Source organism: Aphelocoma coerulescens, chromosome 31, assembly GCF_041296385.1.
Source record: "Aphelocoma coerulescens isolate FSJ_1873_10779 chromosome 31, UR_Acoe_1.0, whole genome shotgun sequence".
Classification (NCBI taxonomy): domain Eukaryota; kingdom Metazoa; phylum Chordata; class Aves; order Passeriformes; family Corvidae; genus Aphelocoma; species Aphelocoma coerulescens.
In genome coordinates, this window is record NC_091044.1 from 47609 (window position 1) to 70360 (window position 22752).

At 66.4% G+C, this 22752-nt stretch overlaps 2 protein-coding genes across 2 annotated transcripts; one reads left to right on the plus strand and one right to left on the minus strand.

The window, feature by feature from the left end:
• Positions 1-126: 126 nt before the first annotated feature.
• PORCN (porcupine O-acyltransferase) lies at positions 127-14053 on the minus strand. The gene is made up of 13 exons (XM_068998260.1): positions 13855-14053; positions 12992-13184; positions 12238-12281; positions 11446-11633; positions 8829-8959; positions 7683-7697; positions 6099-6224; positions 3094-3194; positions 2908-2984; positions 2317-2380; positions 1142-1227; positions 564-674; positions 127-467 (listed from the first exon to the last, which is right to left on the minus strand). Exons 1-13 carry the CDS (start codon positions 13988-13990, stop codon positions 366-368), a joined length of 1374 nt encoding a protein of 457 aa, XP_068854361.1. The 5' UTR covers positions 13991-14053; the 3' UTR covers positions 127-365.
• Positions 14054-14601: 548 nt separating this feature from the next.
• Positions 14602-22637, plus strand: CDK20 (cyclin dependent kinase 20). The gene is given in 9 exon segments (XM_068998194.1): positions 14602-14739; positions 15064-15177; positions 16143-16331; positions 17482-17562; positions 17564-17604; positions 17688-17750; positions 18105-18228; positions 19912-20067; positions 22278-22637. Coding segments are annotated over 9 exon segments (1023 nt in total). The 5' UTR covers positions 14602-14664; the 3' UTR covers positions 22458-22637.
• Positions 22638-22752: the final 115 nt, after the last annotated feature.

Sequence of the window (22752 nt, forward strand, 5' to 3'; positions counted from 1 at the left end):
TTTTGGTCAAAGCGTTGACTCCGCGCGATCGCCAGGGGGCGCCATCCTCTGGCGGCCTCCACGCATGCGCCGCTCGGTCCCGCCCCTCGCACTCCCATTGGCCGCCAGGAAATGATTGACAGGAACCACAGAGGCGAGGCTTTATCGGTCCCAGAGCGGCTACGTGACATCACTTCCGCCCGGGAAAGGCGGGAAACGCCAGGAAGCGGAAGTTGAAACCATCGAGAGGCGCTTCCGGCAGGGCGGAGCGGCCCGCGCGGGGCGGAGCGGCCGCGCTCTCGGTGGCGCCCGGTCCTCCCAGCGGCCCCCAGCTTCTCCCAGTGCTCCCAGTTCCCCCCGATCGCTCCCAGTGCCCTCCCAGAGCCTCAGCGCAGCAGCCGGGCCAGCACCCAGCAGCCCAGCGTCACCCAGTGACTGGCCCAGTTCAGCTCCGACCACTTGCGCACCGTGTAGGCCATCCCGTAGCCCTGAGGGGACAAGATGGCGTCGGGGGGGGAGGGGTGTCAGAACACCGGGGGCGACCCCAAACCCTGGGGAGGCTCTGGGGGGTCTCGGGGTCCCACCTGCTCCTCCACGGCGTCCTCGGCCTCCATGTCGAACAGGGCGCCCAGGTAGGACAGGTGGAACAGGGCCAGGGCCCCCAGGGCCGCGTTCAGCGCCCGCACCCACAGCGTCTGCGGGGACCCCGGACCCCTTCAGGGACCCTCTAAACCCCTGCAGGGATCCCCCAAATCCCCCCGTGTTCTCCGCCCACACCCACTCTGTCTGTGGGACCCCCAAACTCCTCCAGAGACCCCCCCAAGGAACCCCCAAATTCCTCCATGGAGTGCTGACACCCACAGCGTCTGCGGGGCCTCCCAGGACCCCTGAGGCCCCTTGGCCAGGCCCCAGGGACCCCCCAGCCCTCCCCCAAATCCCCTCAGAGCCCCCCAAACCCTCTGCCCTCTCCCTGGGACACCCAAATTCCTCCGCCCAGAGATCCCCAAACCTCCCCATCCTGCCCTTCACCACCCCCAAACCACCCCAGAGACCACCCGGGGGCCCCCGACCTCTCTGAGCCCCCCCAAGCTCCCCAGGGCCCCTCAAAGCTGAGCACCCTGCCCCACGGGCTCTGTGCCCCTCAGGGACCCCCCCATCTCACGTCCTTGTGGCGGTGGGCGCAGCGCGGGGGGCAGCGCTTGGACAGGACGCAGGCGTCAAAGATGGCGGCCAAGCGCTGCCTCAGGGCTGGGGGGGGCGGGGGCGTGGTCAGAGCGAGCCACGCCCACCACGGACCACACCCCCATGGCCCCGCCCCCAGCTCTCAGTGCCCCGCCCACACCCCACGGCCCCGCCCACACCCCATGGCCCCGCCCCCACCCCCACGGCCCCGCCCACATCCCACGGCCCCGCCCACACCCCATGGCCCCGCCCCCACCCCCACGGCCCCGCCCACACCCCATGGCCCCGCCCACAGCTCTCAGTGCCCCCCCACACCCCATGGCCCCGCCCACACCCCATGGCCCCGCCCACAGCTCTCAGTGCCCCGCCCACACCCCATGGCCCCGCCCACAACTCTCAGTGCCCCACCCACACCCCATAGCCCCGCCCACAGCTCTCAGTGCCCCACCCACAGCCCTCGGTGCCCCGCCCACATTCATAGGCCCCGCCCATGCCCCACCCATTCACATCTCTCTGAATTCCATCATTGAAACCCCACCCACGAGCCCTCAGCCACACCCACCTCAGGGCCCCACCCACATCTTCAGCCCCGCCCACCCCGAGCCCCGCCCACCCCGCGAGCCCCACCCCCATCCTCGGCCCTGCCCACCCAGGGCCCACCCACCTCCTCACCCAGCTCAAGGCCCCACCCACATCCCCAGCACGGCCCACCCAGAGCCACACCCACCCCATGGGCCCCACCCACATTCTCAGCCCCGCCCACCCAGGGCCACACCCACATCCCCAGGGCCCCACCCACCTCTCCAGCCCTGCCCACCCAGCACCACACCCACCCCAGAGCCCCACCCATATCCCCAGGGCCCCACCCACCTCTCCAGCCCCGCCCACCCAGCACCACACCCACCCCAGAGCCCCACCCACATTCCCAACCCCACCCACATTCCCAACCCCGCCCACCCAGGGCCCCACCCACATCCCCAGCCCCTCCCACTCCTGATCCCACCCACCCCACAAGCCCCACCCACCCTTTTAGGCCACGCCCACATTCAAAGCCCCACCCACTCCGTGCCCCACCCACCCACCCCCTCCCACCTCAGGTGACCCCACTTGGCCCCGCCCCTCCCTGGCCCCGCCCCTTAAAGGGCCAGCACTGACCGTGCTCGGCGTAGGTGATGAGGCCCAGGGAGAGCAGCACAGCAGCCAGGTGGAAGCTGAGCCCCTGCGGGGACAGCGCGGGCTGGGGGCTTTGGGGGAGCCCCCGCCTGGGCTGGGGGCTTTGGGGGAGCCCCCGGCTGGGCGGGGGGGGCTCTGGGGGGCTGGGGGAGTCACCACGGAGTTTCTGGGGGTTTCTCGAGGGGGTTTCAAGGAGTCCCAGGGTGGGTTTGGGGTCCCCAGGGGGGAGTTGGGGACAGTCACAGGGGTTTGGGGGTCCTGGGGTTCTCATGTGCAGGGGGACACTAGGGGGGCTGGGGTCCCTCACGTGCAGCAGGGTGCTGGGGGGCCCCTGGGTAGATTTTGGGGGAGTCTCAGGGTGGGTTTTTGGGGTTCCCAGGGGGGTTTTGGGGTCCCTCACATGCAGCAGGGTGCTGGGGGGAGGTTTGGGGGGGCATTTGGGGGTTCCCAGGGTGGGTTTGGGGGGGTTGTGGGGATTTGGGGTCCCTCATGTGCAGCAGGGTGCTGGGGGGAGCATTTGGGGGTTCCCAGGGTGGTTTTGGGGGTATTTTGGGGGGATTTGGGGTCTCTCACATGCAGCAGGGCGCTGGCTGCGTAGGTGCCCAGCACGGCGGCGAAGGTGCCCAAGCGCCGGGCGGTCTGGAACACATCTGCCCAGGGAGCCCAGTCAGACCAGTGCCAGCCCCAATGCCAGCCCCAGCGCCCTCCTGGAGCCCCCCAGGCCCTCCCAGTGCCACCCTGTGCCCTCCCAGTGCTCACAGGTGTGCAGCCAGCGGGACATGGGCAGGTTCCAGTTCGTCACCACCTCGGCCATGGAGCGCGGCAGCTCCACCCGCAGCGGCCGCGACACCACCAGGTCCCTGGGGGACAATGGCACAGGGGGGTCACAGGGGGCAGGGTCACACTGGGGGCAGGGTCACACACACAGGGTCAGTGTCACACACACAGGGTCAGTGTCACACACACACAGGGTCAGTGTCACACACACACAGGTCAGTGTCACACACACAGGGTCAGTGTCACACACACACACAGGGTCAGTGTCACACACACACACAGGTCAGTGTCACACACACACAGGTCAGTGTCACACACACACAGGTCAGTGTCACACACACAGGGTCAGTGTCACACACACACACAGGGTCAGTGTCACACACACACAGGTCAGTGTCACACACACACACAGGGTCAGTGTCACACACACACACAGGGTCAGTGTCACACACAGGGTCAGGGTCACACACACAGGGTCAGTGTCACACACACACACAGGTCAGTGTCACACACACACAGGTCAGTGTCACACACACACACAGGTCAGTGTCACACACACACAGGGTCAGTGTCACACACACACACAGGTCAGTGTCACACACACACAGGTCAGTGTCACACACACAGGGTCAGTGTCACACACACACAGGTCAGTGTCACACACACACAGGGTCAGTGTCACACACACACACAGGGTCAGTGTCACACACAGGGTCAGTGTCACACACACACACAGGTCAGTGTCACACACACACAGGGTCAGTGTCACACACACACAGGTCAGTGTCACACACACACACAGGGTCAGTGTCACACACAGGGTCAGTGTCACACACACACACAGGTCAGTGTCACACACACACACAGGGTCAGTGTCACACACAGGGTCAGTGTCACACACACACACAGGTCAGTGTCACACACACACAGGGTCAGTGTCACACACACAGGTCAGTGTCACACACACAGGGTCAGTGTCACACACACAGGTCAGTGTCACACACACACACAGGGTCAGTGTCACACACAGGGTCAGTGTCACACACACACAGGTCAGTGTCACACACACACACAGGTCAGTGTCACACACACACACAGGGTCAGTGTCACACACAGGGTCAGTGTCACACACACACACAGGTCAGTGTCACACACAGGTCAGTGTCACACACACACACAGGTCAGTGTCACACACAGGTCAGTGTCACACACAGGTCAGTGTCACACACACACAGGGTCAGTGTCACACACACACACAGGTCAGTGTCACACACACACAGGGTCAGTGTCACACACAGGGTCAGTGTCACACACACACAGGGTCAGTGTCACACACACAGGTCAGTGTCACACACACACAGGGTCAGTGTCACACACACACAGGGTCAGTGTCACACACAGGTCAGTGTCACACACAGGGTCAGTGTCACACACACAGGTCAGTGTCACACACACACAGGGTCAGTGTCACACACACACACAGGGTCAGTGTCACACACACACAGGTCAGTGTCACACACACAGGTCAGTGTCACACACACACAGGTCAGTGTCACACACACACACATGGTCAGTGTCACACACACAGGGTCAGTGTCACACACACAGGTCAGTGTCACACACACAGGTCAGTGTCACACACACACACATGGTCAGTGTCACACACACAGGGTCAGTGTCACACACACAGGTCAGTGTCACACACACACACAGGGTCAGTGTCACACACACAGGGTCAGTGTCACACACACAGGGCAGTGTCACACACACACACAGGGTCAGTGTCACACACACAGGGTCAGTGTCACACACACAGGTCAGTGTCACACACACACACAGCGTCAGTGTCACACACACACAGGGTCAGTGTCACACACACAGGGTCAGTGTCACACACACACACAGCGTCAGTGTCACACACACACAGGGTCAGTGTCACACACACACAGGGTCAGTGTCACACACACACAGGTCAGTGTCACACACACAGGGTCAGTGTCACACACACACACAGGGTCAGTGTCACACACACAGGTCAGTGTCACACACACAGGGTCAGTGTCACACACACACAGGGTCAGTGTCACACACAGGTCAGTGTCACACACACACACAGGGTCAGTGTCACACACAGGTCAGTGTCACACACACACACAGGTCAGTGTCACACACAGGGTCAGTGTCACACACACACACAGGTCAGTGTCACACACAGGTCAGTGTCACACACACACACAGGGTCAGTGTCACACACACACAGGGTCAGTGTCACACACACACACAGGGTCAGTGTCACACACACACAGGTCAGTGTCACACACACAGGGTCAGTGTCACACACAGGTCAGTGTCACACACACACACAGGTCAGTGTCACACACAGGTCAGTGTCACACACACACACAGGGTCAGTGTCACACACAGGGTCAGTGTCACACACAGGGTCAGGGTCACACTGGGGTCACGCTGTGACTTTGGGGGGGTCACTGCAGGGGGTTCTCATCACTGGGGGAGCCTGTGGAGAGTCCCGGTCACCACAGGGGGAGCCTGTGGGTGTGGCCAGTGGCTCTGTGGGTGTGGCCAGTGGCTGTGTGGGTGTGGCCAGTATCCCTGTGGGCGTGGCCAGCGGCCCTGTGGGTGTGGTCAATCACACTGTGGATGTGGCCAGCGGCCCTGTGGGTGTGGCCAGTGGTGTCCCCGCCCCTGCAGTGGCCCCGGGCGGGCTCTGTGGGTGCCCGTGGGCCCGCAGTGGCCCCGGGCGGGCTCTGTGGGTGCCCCCGGCCCCGCAGTGGCCCCGGGCGGGCTCTCTGGGTGCCCCCGGCCCGCAGTGGCCCCGGGCGGGCTCGGCGGCGCTCCCGCCCCCGCAGTGGCCCCGGGCGGGCTCTCTGGGTGCCCTCGGCCCCGCAGTGGCCCCGGGCGGGCTCTGTGGGTGCCCGTGGGCCCGCAGTGGCCCCGGGCGGGCTCTGCGGGTGCCCGCGGGCCCTCACCAGTGCAGGTGGTCGTGGTGCAGCGAGCAGCCGGACCCCGCCAGCGTGGCCGTGGCCTCGGACAGGAAGGCCACGAAGTAGTTGCTGAAGTGGAAGGAGAGGGCGCTCTCGTAGGCGTGGAGCCACCTAGCGGCCGGGAGGACCCAGGGAGCAGGGGGGACGGGGGAGGGGGAGGGGGGATTTGGGGGGGTTTGTAGGGGTTTGGGGGAGTTTGGGGGGGATTTGGGGAGGTTTGAGGGGGTTTGGGGGGGACATGGGGGAGTTTTTGGGGGACATGAGGGATTGTGGGGGATTGTGGGGAGGTCATGGCGGGATTTGGGGGACAAATGAGGGGTTTGGGGGATTTGGGGCAGATATTGGGGTTGTGGGGGAAATGGAAGGTTTGTGGGGATTTTGGGGGGAAACAGGAGGTTTGGGGGGACATGGGGCAGTTGGGGGGGATTTTGGGGGAGTTTGGGGGTGACAGGGAGAGTTTGGGAGGGAACGGGGTTTTTAGGGGGATATGGGGGGGTTTGGGGGGACACGGGGGGTTGGGGGCACAAGAGGGGTTGGGGGGATCACAGGGGGGATTTGGGGGGGACACACATTAAGGTGCCACCCCCATCTCGTGTCCCCTCAATGTTCCCCCCCATCCCCATCACCCCAAATCCCTTTGGACCCTCCTGGGCCCCCCACACCCCCCCAGCGCCCCCCAGTTCCCCTCGGGCTCCCCCAACCCCCCCCCCCCCCATCCCTATGTGCCCCATCCCTGTCCCACTCCCATCCCAGAAACCCCCAAACCCCCTGGGCCCCCCAAAATCCCCCATGGGCCCCTCCAAATCCCCCCTGGGCCGCCCAAATTCCCCCCTGAGCAACCCAAAATCCCCCGAGCCCCCCAAAATCCCCCAAGCCCCCCAAAATCCCTCCTGAGCCCTCCAAAATCCCCCCTGGGCCCCACAGAATCCCTCCTGAGCCTCCGAAAATCCCCCTGAGCCCCCCAAAATCCCCCGAGCCCCCCAAAATCCCTCCTGAGCCCCCCAAAATCCTCCCTGAGCCCCCCAAAAATCCCTCCAGAGCCCCCCCAAAATCCCCCGTGGGCCCCCCCAAAATCCCTCCTGAGCCCCCCCAAAATCCCCTCTGGGCCCCCCAAAATCCCCCCTGAGCAACCCAAAATACTCGAGCCCCCCCAAAATCCCCTCTGAACCCCCCAAAATCCCCCCTGAGCAATCCACAATCCCCCGAGTCCCCCAAAATCCCCCCTGGGTCCCCCAAAATCCCCTGAGCCCCCCAAAAATACCTCCAGAGCCCCCCCAAAATCCCCCCTGAGCCCCCCGAAAATCCCTCCAGAGCCCCCCCAATATCCCCCCTGGGCCCCCCAAAATCCCCCCAGAGCCCCCCCAAAATCCCCCTGGGCCCCCCAAAATCCCCTGAGCCCCCCAAAAATCCCTCTAGAGCCCCCCCAAAATCCCCCCTGAGCCCCCCCAAAATCTCCTGTGGGCCCCCCCAAATCCCCCCTGAGCCCCCCGAAAATCCCTCCAGAGCCCCCCCAATATCCCCCCGGGCCCCCCAAAATCCCCCCTGAGCCCCCCCAAAATCCCCCCTCACCTGGCGAAGACGCTCCTGGGCAGCACCGGGGGGAACAGAGATGTCAGTGGGGGGGTTTGGGGGTCCCTGGGGGATTTTAGGGGTCCCTGGGGGGGTTGAGGGACCCCCAGGGGACATTCAGGAGTCCTCAGGGGATTTTGGGAGTTCCCACAGTGGTTTTGGGGTTCCTGAGGGGAATTGGGGGTCCTGGGAAGGGTTTTATGGCCCCCCAAGAGGTTTTTGGGGCCCTTGGTGTGGTTTGGGAGCCGTTGGGTGTTTTGGGGAGTCCTGGAAGGGTTTTGGGGATCCCCAGGAAGATTTGGGGGTGCCTGGGATGCTTTGAGGGGCCCTGAGGGGCAGCTCAGGAGTCCCTGTGCAGGTTCAGGGGTCCCCAGGGTGGGTTGGGGTTCCCCAGGGGTGTTTGGGGGTCCTTGGGAGGCTCTGGGGTCCTTGGGGAATTTGAGGTGTCCCCGGGGAGGGGTCAGGGCTCCTTGGGGGCGGTTGGGGTCCCCAGGGAGGGTCTGGGGTTCCTGGGGGGAATTTGGGGTCCCTGGGGGAGTTTGGGGTCCCCAGGGAGGGTTTGGGGTCCCTGGGGGGGGGTTTGGGGTCCCCAGGGAGGTTTTGGGGTCCCTGGGGGAGTTTGGGATCCCCAGGGAGGGTTTGGGGTCCCTGGGGGGGGTTGGGGTCCCCAGGGAGGGTTTGGGGTCCCCAGCGAAGATTTCAGGTCTCCAGGGAGGGTTTGGGGTTCCTGCGGGGAATTTGGGGTCCCCGGGGAATGTTTGAGGTCCCCACGCAGGTTTTGGGGTCCCTGGCGGAGGGGTTGGGGTCCCCAGGGAGGGGTTGGGGTCCCTGGGGAAGATTCCAGGTCCCCAGGGAGGGTTTGGGGTCCCTGGGGGGGTTTGGGGTCCCTGGGGGGAATTTGGGGTCCCCAGGGAGGGTTTGGGGTCCCTGGGAAGGTTTTGGGGTCCCTGGGGAAGGTTTCAGGTCCCCAGGAAGGGTTTGGGGTCCCTGGGGGGAATTTGGGGTCTCACCTGCACAGGCCCGTGTCCCAAAGGGGGATGGGAGAAGAGGAGCGGGGCCAGGCGGGTGCTGGGGGGGGGGGTTGGGGGTCCCAGGGGGGGTTTGGGGGTCCCGGGGGGGGGCTCGGGGGGTTTGGGGGGGTCTCACCTGCGCAGGGCCCGCGCCCCATAGAGGGGCAGGAGGCTGGAGAACAGGAACGGGGCCAGGCAGGTGCTGACCAGGAGGCAGAGCAGGGCCAGCCCCAGGCTGCGCAGCCCCTTCCGCGCCCAGGCCGCGCTCTGGGGACAGCGGGGGTCAGCCCAACCCCCCAAACACTGACACCCCCCAGAGACACCCCCAAACACTGACACCCCCCCAGAGACACCCCTAAACCCGGCACCCCCCCAGAGACACCCCCAAACACTGACACCCCCCAGAGACACCCCTAAACCCGGCACCCCCCCAGAGACACCCCCAAACACTGACACCCCCCAGAGACACCCCCAAACACTGACACCCCCCCAGAGACACCCCTAAACCCGGCACCCCCCCCAGAGACACCCCCAAACACTGACACCCCCCCAGAGACACCCCTAAACCCGGCACCCCCCCAGAGACACCCCCAAACATTGACACCCCCCCCAGAGACACCCCCAAACCCGGCACCCCCAAACCCAGCACCCCCCAGAGACACCCCCAAACCCAGCACCCCCCAGAGACACCCCCAAAACCCAGGACCCCAACACTGACACCCCCAGACCCCCCCATCCCCACCCCATCCCCCCCTGTGTCCCCCAAACCCTCAGTGCCCCCAAACCCGCCCAGCCCCCTCCCCTGGTGCCCCCCCAACTCCCCCCTGCTCCTTAAGCTCCCTCCAACGCTCCTCAAAGCCCCCCCAGTGCCCCTTTTTCTCCACCAAATCCCCCTTTGCCCCCCAAAATCCCTCTTTGCTCCCAATTCCTCTTTTCCCCTCTTTTTCTCCCATTCCCTATTTTTCCCCCATCCTCCCTTTTTCCCCCCAAACCCCTTTTCCCCCCTTTCCCCCTCCAATCCCAGATTCTTCTCCTTTAAACTTTCCGTTTCCACTTTCTCCCCAATCCCCCATTTCTCCCCCAAATCCCTTTCTTTTCCCCCAAATCCCCTTTCCCCCCAATTTCTCTTCCCAATCCCGCATTTATCGCAACTTCCCTCCAATCCCCAATGCTCCTTTTCTCCCCCATTCTCTATTTCTCTTCTCTAATCCCACTTTTTTCCCTCTCAATCCCTTTCCCTCCCCAATCCCCATTTCCCCCCCAAATCCCTCATTTCCCCAAATCCCCCATTTCCCCCCAAATCCCCATTCCCCCCAATCCCATTTCTCCCCCAAATCCCCACTTCTAGCCCAATCCCCATTTCCCCAAATCCCCATTTCCCCCCCAATCCCCATTTCCCCAAATCCCCATTTCCTCCCAAATCCCCCAATCCCCATTTCCCCCCAATCCCCATTTCCCCCCCAAATCCCTCATTTCCCCAAATCCCCATTTCCTCCCAAATCCCCCATTTCCCCCCAAATCCCCATTCCCCCCCAAATCCCCCATTTCCCCCAATCCCATTTCTCCCCCAAATCCCCCAATCCCCATTTCCCCCCAATCCCCATTTCCCCCCCAAATCCCTCATTTCCCCAAATCCCCATTTCCTCCCAAATCCCCCATTTCCCCCCAAATCCCCATTCCCCCCCAAATCCCCCATTTCCCCCAATCCCATTTCTCCCCCAAATCCCCACTTCTAGCCCAATCCCCATTTCCCCAAATCCTCATTTCCCCCCCAATCCCCATTTCCCCAAATCCCCATTCCTCCCCCAAATCCTCATTCCCCCCCCAAATCCCTCATTTCCCCAAATCCCTCATTTCCCCAAATCCCCATTTCCCCCCCAAATCCCCCATTCCCCCCAAACTCCCCATTCGCCCAAATCCCCATTTCTCCCACAAATCCCTACTTTTATCCCACTCCCCATTCCCCCAAATCCCCATTTCCTTCCCAAATCCCCATTTCCCCCAAATCCCCATTTCCCTCCCAAATCCCCATTTCCCTCCCAAATCCCCATTTCCTCCCCAAACTCCCCATTCCCCCCCAAATCCCCCATTTCCCCCCATTTCCCCCCCAAACTCCCCATTCCCCCCCAAATCCCCCATTTCCTCCCATTTCCCCCCCAAACTCCCCATTCCCCCCCAAATCCCCCATTTCCTCCCCAAACTCCCCATTCCCCCCAAATCCCCCATTTCCCCCCCAAACTCCCCATTCCCCCCAAATCCCCCATTTCCCCCCATTTCCCCCCCAAACTCCCCATTCCCCCCCAAACTCCCCATTCCCCCCCAAATCCCCCATTTCCCCCCCAAACTCCCCATTCCCCCCCAAATCCCCCATTTCCCCCCAAACTCCCCATTCCCCCTCAAATCCATTTCCCCCCATTCCCCCCCGAACTCCCCATTCCCCCCCAAATCCCCCATTTCCTCCCCAAACTCCCCATTCCCCCCCAAATCCCCCATTTCCCCCCAAACTCCCCATTCCCCCCCAAATCCCCATTTCCCTCCCAAATCCCCATTTCCCCCCCAAACTCCCCATTCCCCCCCAAATCCCCCATTTCCTCCCCAAACTCCCCATTCCCCCCCAAATCCCCCATTCCCCCCCAAACTCCCCATTCCCCCCCAAATCCCCATTTCCCCCCATTTCCCCCCAAACTCCCCATTCCCCCCCAAATCCCCATTTCCCCCCATTTCCCCCCAAACTCCCCGTCCCCACCCCGTACCAGGGGCGGCCCCTCCACGGATCTCAGGTAGGCCCCGAAGGGCTCCCAGGGCCCGAAGACGACGGAGCCGGGCGAGCAGAGGTAGCCCAGGACCTGCGCGGGGCTGGGCTCCCCCCGCGCCCCCCCGGCCCCCCGGTCCAGGTCGAAGCCCAGCGACACGGCCTTCATGGCCACCACCATCTGCGCCCCTGGGGACCCCAAAATCAGCGGGCACCCCCAATTCGGGGGCGTCCTGAACTCCCCCGGGGGTCTGGGGGGGTCAGGGGAGGGGGAGGAACTGGGGGTCCCAGGGGTCTGGGGGCTCGAAGTGGGGGGAACTGGGGGTCCTGGGGGGAAAGGGGAGGGTTGCCTTCGTGGCCACCACCATCTGTGCCCCTAGGGACCCCAAAATCAGCAGGCACCCTGAATTGGGGGGGCCCCAAAATGTGAGGGAAGTCACTGAAATGTGGGGTGGTCCCCAGGGGTCTGGGGGCTCAAAGCGGGTGTGGGGGGGGGGGCTGAAGGTCCTGGAGGGAAGGGGAGGGGGTGCCACATTCAGGGCCCCCCCATCGGCACCACTGTGGGACCCCAAAATCAGGGGGGTCCCCAGGGGTCTGGGGGGGCTCAGGGGAGGAGGGAACTGGGGGTCCCGAGTGGGGTGGAGGGAACAGGTCCTGGGGGAGTGGGGGAGGGGGTCTCATCCCTGCCAGACCCCAAAATCAGGGGGGACCCCAAAACTGGAGGGATCCCCAAAGCGTGGGGGGGCACGGGGATCTGGGGGTCCTGGGGGGAGGGGAGGGGTGGGGGTCTCACCTCGCATCTTGTGCCAGGTGACCGTGTCCACCATGTGCAGCTCCCTGCGATGGGGGGCTCCCAGTTACTCCCAGTTACTCTCAGTTCAATGCAATCAACGCCCCAGTTTATCCCAGTGCTCCCAGTCCCTTCCTGCTCAATGCCCTCAGTCCTTCCCAGTTGCTCCCAGCTCTTCTCAGTTCCTGCCCAGTTCTTCTTCCAGTTGTTTCCAGCATCCTCCCAGTGCCCCCAATGCCCTCCCAGTCCCTCCCAGTGCCCACAGTCCCTTTCCCAGCATCTCCAAATCCTCTTCCCAGCACCCCCAAACCCCCTCTCAGTGCCCCAAATCACCCCAAACCCCCTCCCAGTGCCTCCCATTGGCCCCAGTTCCCCTCACAGCACCCCGTACCCCATGAGCAGGTAGCTGAGGGCAGCCAGGGCGAGGCAGAGCCCCCCCAAACCCCCTCACAGGGCCCAAATCACCCAATGCCCCCTCCCAGTGCCCCCCACCCTGCCTCAGCTACCCCATGAGCAGGTAGCTGAGGCAAAGCCCCCCCAACCCCCCTCCCAGTGCCCCCAAACGCCCTCCCAGTGCCCAAATCACCCGCAAGCCCCCTCCCAGTGCCCCCCAGCGCCCCGTACCCCATGAGCAGGTAGCTGAGGGCAGCCAGGGCGAGGCAGAGCCCCCCCAACCCCCCTCCCAGTGCCCCCAAACGCCCTCCCAGTGCCCAAATCACCCGCAAGCCCCTTCCCAGTGCCCCCCAGCGCCCCGTACCCCATGAGCAGGTAGCTGAGGGCAGCCAGGGCGAGGCAGAGCCCTCTCTGGGCGCGGGCCCGGCTCAGGAGCAGGGTGAGGACGCAGAGCCCGCTCAGCAGGGCCACCCACAGCGCCTGCGCCCCGAAGAAATGGTGCAGGGCCAGGAGCCCCCCGGCCGCCGCCCCCGCGTGCTTCCCCCCCCGCGGCAGGGCTGTGCCAAGGGGGGGTCAGGGGGGCGCCCCACAGCCCTGGGAGCACCCCCAAAACCCCCGGGTGTCCCCTCACCCCAAAACCCCCAAATCTGGAGCTCTGGACCCCCCCCCAGACCCCTGGGTGCCCACAGATCTCCGAATCTTCCCCTCCCTGCCGGACCCCCCCCCCTCCGGACTCCCCCGAGCCCCTCCAGATTCCGCTGGCCGCCCCCAGCTCCGGGACACATCCAGATCCCCGAGACCCCCCCTCACCTCCCAACCTCCCCCCGAGACCCCCCAGCTCCTCCCAACCTCCCCCCGGGACCCCCCCCTCACCCCCCAACCTCCCCCCGAGACCCCCCAGCTCCTCCCAACCCCTCGAGTCCGCTCAGCCGCCCAGGACGCCCCCAGACCCCGAAACTCCCAGACCCCGCCGTGCCCCCCCCAACCCCCCGGGACCCCCCGATGTTCCCCCACCCTCCGAACCCTTTCCGGACTCCCGGCGCTCCCCGCCCCGGTCCCGCTCACGGATCCGCTGCGGCAGCCGGGTCCCTCCAGATCCCCCCAGACCCCCGGATGTCCCCCCAGCCCTCGGCCTGCCCAGAGCCACGGTTCCCCCCAGACCCTCGGATGTCCCCCAACACTCTGCCCCCCCCAAAACCCCCGGCCCCCCTCTCCGGCCCCACTCACGCAGCCGGTGCAGCAACCGCGCCCCGAGGCAGAGCAGCAACAGCGGCCAGAGCTGGGCCAGGCCCTGGCGCGCCGTGGGCACCACGCAGCCGGGCAGCACCTGCGCCGCGAACTCCCGCGGAGGCAACGCCGCCATCCCGACCCGAGCGGGGCTCGGTGGGTGCCGGGACCTCCCAAAAAAACCCCAAATGCCCCCAAAACCCCACCAAATCCCCCCGCCCGCGCCTCGCCCGGCGCCGCCGCCCGCCCGCCTGAGGGGAAAGGGGCGGGGTCCCCGCGCCTACCAATCAGCGCCCGCCGTGCCTCCCCGCGCGGCCGCGCTGACCAATCAGAGCGCGGCGCGGCCAAATGGCGGCGCGCGACGGGGCCGCCGTTGCCAAGGGCGGGGCGCGGTTGCCGGGGAGCGGGGGATGCCGCGGGGGCGGGGCCTGGTTGCCAAGGGGCGGGGCTTTGTTGCTACGGGCGAGGCCTCGTTGCCAGGGAGCTGGACCGTGTTGCTAGGGGTGGGTCGTGTTGCTAGGGGCGGGGTCTGGTTGCTCCGGAACTGGTCGGGTTGTTAGGGGCGGGGTTTGTTGTTAGAAAGCCGTGGATGGTTGTTTAGGGGCGGGGCCTGTTGCCGGGGAGTGCGTTGCTAGGGGCGGGGCCCAATTGCATAGAGCGGCGGTGATTGGCTGTTGCGAGGGGCCGGTTGTCAGGGGCGGGGCCTGTCGCCATGGCAACCAGATGCCGCGGGGGCTGCGCGGGGAATTGTGGGCCGGTGGAGGCCCGACCCCGGCCCACAATGCCCCGCGCCGGGCCGGTGGCCCCGCTATGGAGCGGTACATCGTGCTGGGCCGCATCGGCGAGGGCGCGCACGGCGTCGTCTTCAAAGCCAAGGACCGGGAGGTGGGGCCGGGCCGTGGGGCTGTGGGGGCCGGGCTGTGGGGCCGTGGGGCCGTGGGGCCGTGGGGCCGTGGGGCTGTGGGGGCCGGGCTGTGGGGGCCGGGCTGTGGGGCCGTGGGGCTGTGGGGCCGGGCTGTGGGGCTGTGGGGCCGTGGGGCTGTGGGGGCCGGGCTGTGGGGGCCGGGCTGTGGGGCCGTGAGGCTGTGGGGCTGTGGGGCCGGGGGTGCCGCGGCCTTTCGGCCCCGAGCGCTGGGTGCGGCCCGTGCGGGGGGGAGCGGGGGGCGCGGGCCCCCCCAGAGCCCCCCAAAGCCCCGTGTCCCCCCTCAGACCGGGGAGCTGGTGGCCCTCAAGAAGGTGCCGCTGCGGCGCCCCGAGGACGGGGTCCCCCCCCAGACCCTGCGCGAGATCAAGGCCCTGCGGGAGATCGAGGAGCACCCCCATGTGAGAGACCCCCGGACCTCGGGGGACCCCCGAAACCCTGATGCCCCCCCAGACCCCCCGGACCTTCACATGAGCGGCCCCTGCCCCCAAAACCCCGGGTGACCCCCGCCGCCCCCAGGAGCGCCCTGTGCCCCCCAAACTGCCCCCAGTTTCAGGGTCCCCTCTGCTCCTGGTGTCCCCCCTGTGTCCCCCCCGTCCCCCCTGTATTCCCGTCGCGGGGTCCCTGTGACGCCCCCGTGTCCCCCCCAGTTTCAATCTGCCCTCGATGTCCTCCCCGACGCTTATCGGGCTCCAATCGCGGTGTCCCCCCCAGGTGGCTCCGTCCCCGCTGTCCCCACTGCTGTCCCTGCTGCTGACGCCAGTGATGTCCCCATTAATGTCCTCATTGATGTCCATACTGATGTCCCCACTGCTGTCCCGACTGATGTCCCCTTTGATGTCCCCGCCGCTGTCCCCACTGATGTCCCCATTGCTGTCCCCATTGCTGTCCCTGTTGCTGTCCCTACTGATGTCCCCTTTCCTGTCCCCTTTGCTGTCCCCATTGCTGTCCCATTGCTGTCCCACTGCTGTCCCCACTGCTGTCCCATTGCTGTCCCATTGCTGTCCCCATTGCTGTCCCCTTTGCTGTCCCCATTGCTGTCCCCATTGCTGTCCCCATTGCTGTCCCCTTTGCTGTCCCCACTGCTGTCCCCACTGCTGTCCCCTTTGCTGTCCCCTTTGCTGTCCCCATTGCTGTCCCCATTGCTGTCCCCATTGCTGTCCCCTTTGCTGTCCCCTTTGCTGTCCCCATTGCTGTCCCATTGCTGTCTCCATTGCTGTCCCCGTTGCTGTCCCCATTGCTGTCCCATTGCTGTCCCTACTGATGTCCCTTTGCTGTCCCCACTGCTGTCCCCATTGCTGTCCCCATTGCTGCCCCATTGCTGTCCCATTGCTGTCCCCGTTGCTGTCCCTTTGCTGTCCCACAGGTGATCCGGCTCCGGGCCGCCTTCGCTCAGGGTCCCGCCGTGGTTCTGGCTCTGGAGCTGCTCGTGGGGGACCTGGGGGGGCTCCTGCGCGCGGCCCCCGCCCCGCTGCCCCCGCCCCGCGTGCGGGCCCTGCTCGCCATGACCCTGCGGGGGCTGGGCCACGTCCACCGGCACCGCCTGCTGCACCGGGTGAGCACCCCGAGAATGGGGGGGGACCCCAAAAACGGGGGGGGATGGGACACGGGCACCGCCTGCTGCACCGGGTGAGCACCCCGAGAACGGGGGGGGACCCCAAAAACGGGGGGGGATGGGACACGGGCACCGCCTGCTGCACCGGGTGAGCACCCCGAGAACGGGGGGGACCCCAAAAACGGGGGGGGGATGGGACACGGGCACCGCCTGCTGCACCGGGTGAGCGCCCCGAGAACGGGGGGGACCCCAAAAACGGGGGGGGGGATGGGACACGGGCACCGCCTGCTGCACCGGGTGAGCACCCCGAGAATGGGGGGGGACACCCCAAAAACAGGGGGGGATGGGACACGGGCACTTCCTGCTGCACCGGGTGAGCACCCCGAGAATGGGGGGGACCCCAAAAACGGGGGGGAATGGGACACGGGCACCGCCTGCTGCACCGGGTGAGCACCCCGAGAACAGGGGGGACCCCAAAAACAGGGGGGGACACGGGCACCGCCTGCTGCACCGGGTGAGCGCCCCGAGAACAGGGGGGGACACCCCAAAAACGGGGGGGGAACAGGAACTGGGGGGCACGGCCACTGCTTCCTATACAGGATGATCCCCGAAATTGGGGAGGACCCCAAAAATAGGGGAGGGAACCCTGAAACTGGGGGGGTAAGGCTCCAGCAGCACCTCCCACACTACCTGAGAACCCCAAAATTCTGCAGGTGGGATGCCCAAAACTGGGGGAGCACCCAGAAACTGGGGGGGAAGGGGTGTCTGGGGACTCCAGAAATGGGGGGAGGCACCAGCAGCACCTCCTGCCCCGTGTGAGTACCCCAAAATTGGGGGGGACACCCAGGCAGGGGGGGACCCCAAAATCGGGGGGGGGGCACTCAGGCAGCTGTGGGACACCCCAACAGGAGGGTGGCCACCAAGACCTCAGAGGGACCCCAAAATCTGCAGAGGGATCGCGGGTGTTGGGGACACCCCAAGAAATTCAGGAGCACCTCAAGATCGAGGGGGGCACCCCAAAACCAGGGCGGCGATCTCCAGCATGTGGGTGCAGCAGGACCCCGTTCCCAGTTTGGGGCACACTGGGGGGTTACTGGGGGGGTACCCCGAGTCTCGGGGGGCCCCCCGTGACCCCGATTTTGGGGTGCAGGACCTCAAACCAGCCAATCTGCTGCTGGACAGCGCCGGGCGCCTCAAGCTGGCGGATTTTGGGCTGGCGCGGGTGCTGGGCCCCCCCCCCGGGGCGCCCCTACAGCCACCAGGTGGCCACCAGGTACCGGCTTTTGGGGTGTCCCCTCCCCGGGATGTCGGGGTGCCCTCCCAGAAGCCGAGGACCCCCCTCCCCCCCTTTTCCAGGTGGTACCGAGCCCCCGAGCTGCTCTACGGCGCCCGGCACTACGACGAGGGCGTGGATCTGTGGTGAGTCCCCGCTGTGGGGGGGCCCCCCCGGGATTTTGGGGTCCTTCCCAGGGTCTTGGGGTCCCCACTCACCCCCTGTCCAGCCCTGCTTGATCTTGGGGTGCCCCCTTTTGGCTTTGTAGATCCCCCCCAGACTCCTCGGTCCCCCCACTCTGGGATTCTGGGGCTCCCTTTGGTGCCTGGGTGCCCCCCCGGGATTTTTGGCGGGGTCCCCCTGCGTTTTGGGGTCCCTCCTGTTGGGTGCCGGGGGTTCCCCATTTCTGGGTTCCTCTGCTGGATCTTTGGGTGCTTCCCAAACATCAGGGCCCCACCAGATTTTGGGGGGGTCTCTCTGGCATCTCGGGGTCCCCCCAGGGCCGTGGGCTGCATTTTTGGGGAGCTGCTGACGCTGTCGCCGCTGTTCCCGGGGGAGAACGACATCGAGCAGCTCTGCTGCGTGCTCAGGGGCCTGGGCACCCCCAGCCCCCGCGACTGGCCGGTACTGGGAGCACTGGGGGAGGGAGGGAGGGGCACTGGGAGGGACTGGGGACACCGGGGAGCACTGGGAGCACTGGGGGAGGGAGTGAGGGGCACTGGGAGGGACTGGGGACACCGGGGAGCACTGGGGGCACTGGGAGCACTGGGAGCACTGGGGGAGGCAGTGAGGGGCACTGGGAGGGACTGGGGACACTGGGAGCACTGGGAGCACTGGGGGAGGCAGTGAGGGGCACTGGGAGGGGCTGGGGACACTGGGGAGCACTGAGAGCACTGGGGGAGGCAGGGAGGGGCACTGGGAGGGACTGGGGACACTGGGAGGGATTGGGGACACTGGGAGCACTGGGGGCACTGGGAGCACTGGGGGAGGGAGTGAGGGGCACTGGGAGGGACTGGGGGCACTGGGAGGCGCTGGGAGCACTGGGGGCACTGGGAGCACTGGAGGAGGCAGTGAGGGGCACTGGGAGGGACTGGGGACACTGGGGAGCACTGGGAGCACTGGGGGAGGCAGGGAGGGGCACTGGGAGGGACTGGGGACACCGGGGAGCACTGGGGGCACTGGGAGCACTGGGAGAACTGGGGGAGGCAGTGAGGGGCACTGGGGGAGGCAGTGAGGGGCACTGGGAGCACTGGGAGCACTGGGGGAGGCAGTGAGGGGCACTGGGAGGGACTGGGGACACTGGGAGCACTGGGAGCACTGGGGGAGGGAGTGAGGGACACTGGGAGGGACTGGGGACACCGGGGAGTACTGGGGGCACTGGGAGCACTGGGGGAGGGAGTGAGGGACACTGGGAGGCACTGGGGGGCACTGGGAGCTCTGGGAGGGACTGGGAGCACTGGGAGGCACTGGGAGTACTGGGAGCACTGGGAGCACTGGGGGCACTGGTTCATACTAGTGGTTATTGGGAGATACTGGGAAACCTCAGGAAGGTGTTGGAGGGTGCTGGAATGGTGCAAGGGTGCATTTGGGGTTACTGGGAGGCTACTGGGCCATACTGGGGTGTACCGGGAAGCTCTCAGGACATGGTGTGATGTGATGGAGGCATACTGGGGGTTACTGGGAGATACTGGGGTGTTGCTGGGGAGGATTGAGAGTTATTGGGGGGGGACTAGTGGGAGAAACTGGGGCGTCTGGGATGTACTGGGAGATACTGGGAAATGCTGGAAGTGCACTGGGGGTTACTGGGATGTTTCTAAAGAGGGTTGAGGGTTACTGGGGGGCCCACTGGGAGAAACTGGTTGGCTGCTGGGAGCTACGGGGCAGCAGTTGGAACGTGCTGGGTGTTACTGGGGTCTTTCTAGGGAGCACTGGGGGTTCCTGGGGAATTACTGGGAGCTACTGGGTTGTACTGGGAGCTACTGGGTTGTACTGGGAGCTACTGGGAAACCCCAACAGCGTGTTGCGAGATACTGGTATTTTCTTGGAGAGCATTGAGGTTTACTGGGAGGTACTGGGAGGAACTGGGGAGGTACTAGGAGCTACTGGAACATACTAGGAGGTTACTGGGGTACACTGGGACATACTGGGAAACCCCCGGAATGCCCTGGGCCATCTTGGGGTGCTCTGGGAGCTGTCAGGCAGCCTACAGCGGTTTCTATGGGTGTGACCAGGTCTATATTGCTTTATACTGGTCCATACTGGTTTATACTGGTTGACACTGGTTTATACTGGTCCGTCCCGCCGCAGGAGCTGGCGGAGCTGCCGGACTTCCCGAAGCTGCGGTTCCGGCCGCAGCCGCCGCCGCCGCTGGAGCTGCTGGTGCCGGGCGCCGACGCGGCCGCGCTGGATCTGCTGCGGCGGCTGCTGCGCTACCGCGCCCGCCTGCGGCCCCGGGCACACCAGGTGAGGGCAGGGGGGGCACTGGGGGGTTTGGGGGGGTCCCAGAGGGGTTTTGGGGGTCCCAGGGTACCCCCGATGGAGCCCCGGATCAGCCCCGCCGCGGTGCCCACGGCAGTCCCAGGCGCACCAGGTGAGGGGCAGGGGGGCATTGGAGGGTCCTGGGGGGGTTTTGGGGGGTCCCAGCGGGGTTTGGGGGGTCTCAGAGAGGTTCTGGGGGTCCCAGAGGGGTTTTGGGGGTCCCAGGGTACCCCCGATGGAGCCCCGGATCAGCCCCGCTGCGGTGCCTGATGCAGCCCCAGGTGCTCCAGGTGAGTGGCAGGGGGGCACTGGGGGGGGGTTGGGGGCTCCTGGGGGGGATTTGGGGGGTCCCAGAGGGGTTTGGGGGGGTCCCAGAGGGGTTTTGGGGTTCCCAGGATACCCCCGATGGAGCCCCGGATCAGCCCCGCTGTGGCGCCTGCTGCAGCCCCAGGTGCACCAGGTGAGGGACAGGGGGGTCCTGGGGGGGACATTGGGGGGCCCTGGGGGGGTTTGGGGGTCCCAGAGGGGTTTTGGGGTTCCCAGGGTACCCTCAATGGAGCCCCGGATCAGCTCCGCTGCGGTGCCTGATGCAGCCCCAGGCGCACCAGGTGAGGGGCAGGGGGGCAATGGAGGGTCCTGGGGGGGTTTTGGGGGGTCCCAGCGGGGTTTGGGGGGTCTCAGAGAGGTTCTGGGGGTCCCAGAGGGGTTTTGGGGGTCCCAGGGTACCCCCAATGGAGCCCCCGATGGAGCCCCGCTGCGGTGCCTGATGCAGCCTCAGGTGCTCCAGGTGAGTGGCAGGAGGGCACTGGGGGGGCGTTGGGGGCTCCTGGGGGAGATTTGGGGGGTCCCAGAGGGGTTTGGGGGGGTCCCAGAGGGGTTTTGGGGGTCCCAGGATACCCCCGATGGAGCCCCGGATCAGCCCCGCTGTGGCGCCTGCTGCAGCCCCAGGTGCTCCAGGTGAGGGACAGGGGGGCCCTGGGGGGGACATTGGGGGGCCCTGGGGGGGGTTTGGGGGTCCCAGAGGGGGTTTGGGGGTCCCAGAGGTGTTTTGGGGTTCCCAGGGTACCCTCAATGGAGCCCCGGATCAGCCCCGCCGCGGTGCCCACTGCAGCCCCAGGCGCACCAGGTGAGGGGCAGGGGGGCATTGGGGGATCCTGGTGGGGTTTTGGGGGGTCCCAGCGGGGTTTGGGGGGTCTCAGAGAGGTTCTGGGGGTCCCAGAGGGGTTTTGGGGGTCCCAGGGTACCCCCGATGGAGCCCCGGATCAGCCCCGCTGCGGTGCCTGATGCAGCCCCAGGTGCACCAGGTGAGGGGCAGGGGGGCACTGGGGGGGGGTTGGGGGCTCCTGGGGGGGATTTGGGGGGTCCCAGAGGGGTTTGGGGGGGTCCCAGAGGGGTTTTGGGGGTCCCAGGGTACCCCCAATGGAGCCCCGGATCAGCCCTGCTGCAGCACCCGCTGCAGCCCCGGGCGCACCAGGTGAGGGACGGGGGCACTGGGGGGTCCTGGGGGGGACATTGGGGGCTCCTGGGGGGGTTTGGGGGTCCCAGAGGGATTTGGGGGGCTCCTGGGGGGGTTTGGGGGTCCCAGAGGGATTTGGGGGGGTCCTGGGGGGGTTTGGGGGGTCCCAGAGGGATTTGGGGGGGTCCTGGGGGGGTTTGGGGGTCCCAGAGGGATTTGGGGGGGTTCTGGGGGGGTTTGGGGGTCCCAGAGGGATTTGGGGGGGTCCTGGGGAGGTTTGGGGGTTCCCAGAGGGATTTGGGGGGGGTCCTGAGGGGGTTTGGGGGTTCCCAGAGGGATTTGGGGGGGTCCTGGGGGGGTTTGGGGGTCCCAGAGGGGTTTGGGGTTCCGGGGTGCTCCTGGCTGCAGCCCCACATCTGCCCTGCTCAGGTACCAGGTGAGACCTTGGGGGGGTTTGGGGAGATTTGAGGGGATTTGGGGAGTCTGGAGGTCCCGGGGGGCTGGGGGGGCTCGGGGGGGGGGGGGGGTCCAGGTGGGTTTGGGGGGGGTCCCAGGGATTTGGGGGTCCCAGAGGTACCAGGAGGTGCCCAGGTGTGTTGGGGGGGTCCCAGGTGTGTTTGGGGGGGGTCTCAGGGATTGGCAGCCCCAGGACCCTCACTGGGGGGGGTCACTCAGCTCCCCCTCCTTTCCCCATTTTGGGGGGGGGTCCTGCCCCCCCTGAGTGCTCCCCTCCCCCCAGGCCCTGCTGCACCCCTTCTTCTTCGGCCCCCAGGAGCTGACCCCGCCCCCACCCCCGGGGGGGCCCCGGCAGCCCCCCGACTTCAGCCTGGACACGGCCCTGGAGCTGCCCCCCCGCGCGGCCCTGAGACCCCTCCCCGTAATGGGGGACCCCCGGGAGACCCCCACTGACCCCCACTGACCCCCCCATAATGGGGGACCCCTGGGAGACCCCCACTGACCCCCACTGACCCCCCCCCGTAATGGGGGACCCCTGGGAGACCCCCACTGACCCCCCTGTAATGGGGGACCCCCCCGGAGACCCCCACTGACCCCCCCATAATGGGGGACCCCCGGGAGACCCCCACTGACCCCCACTGACCCCCCCCGTGCTGGGGGGCCCCCACTGACCCCCCCCCCGTGGTGGGGAATCCATGGGAGACCCCCACTGACCCCCACTGACCCCCCCTTAATGGGGGACCCCTGGGAGATCCCCA

Bases quoted from the DNA above. Each gene is read 5' to 3' on its own strand.
- PORCN (XM_068998260.1), bottom strand. From the start codon at position 13,990: ATGGCGGCGTTGCCTCCGCGGGAGTTCGCGGCGCAGGTGCTGCCCGGC. The intron at 2,985-3,093 runs GTGAGCACTGGG...CTCCCTGGGCAG, and splicing joins GTCCCGCTGGCTGCACACCT to ATGTGTTCCAGACCGCCCGG. The intron at 1,228-2,316 runs GTCAGTGCTGGC...CGCCCCCCCCAG, and splicing joins CATCACCTACGCCGAGCACG to CCCTGAGGCAGCGCTTGGCC.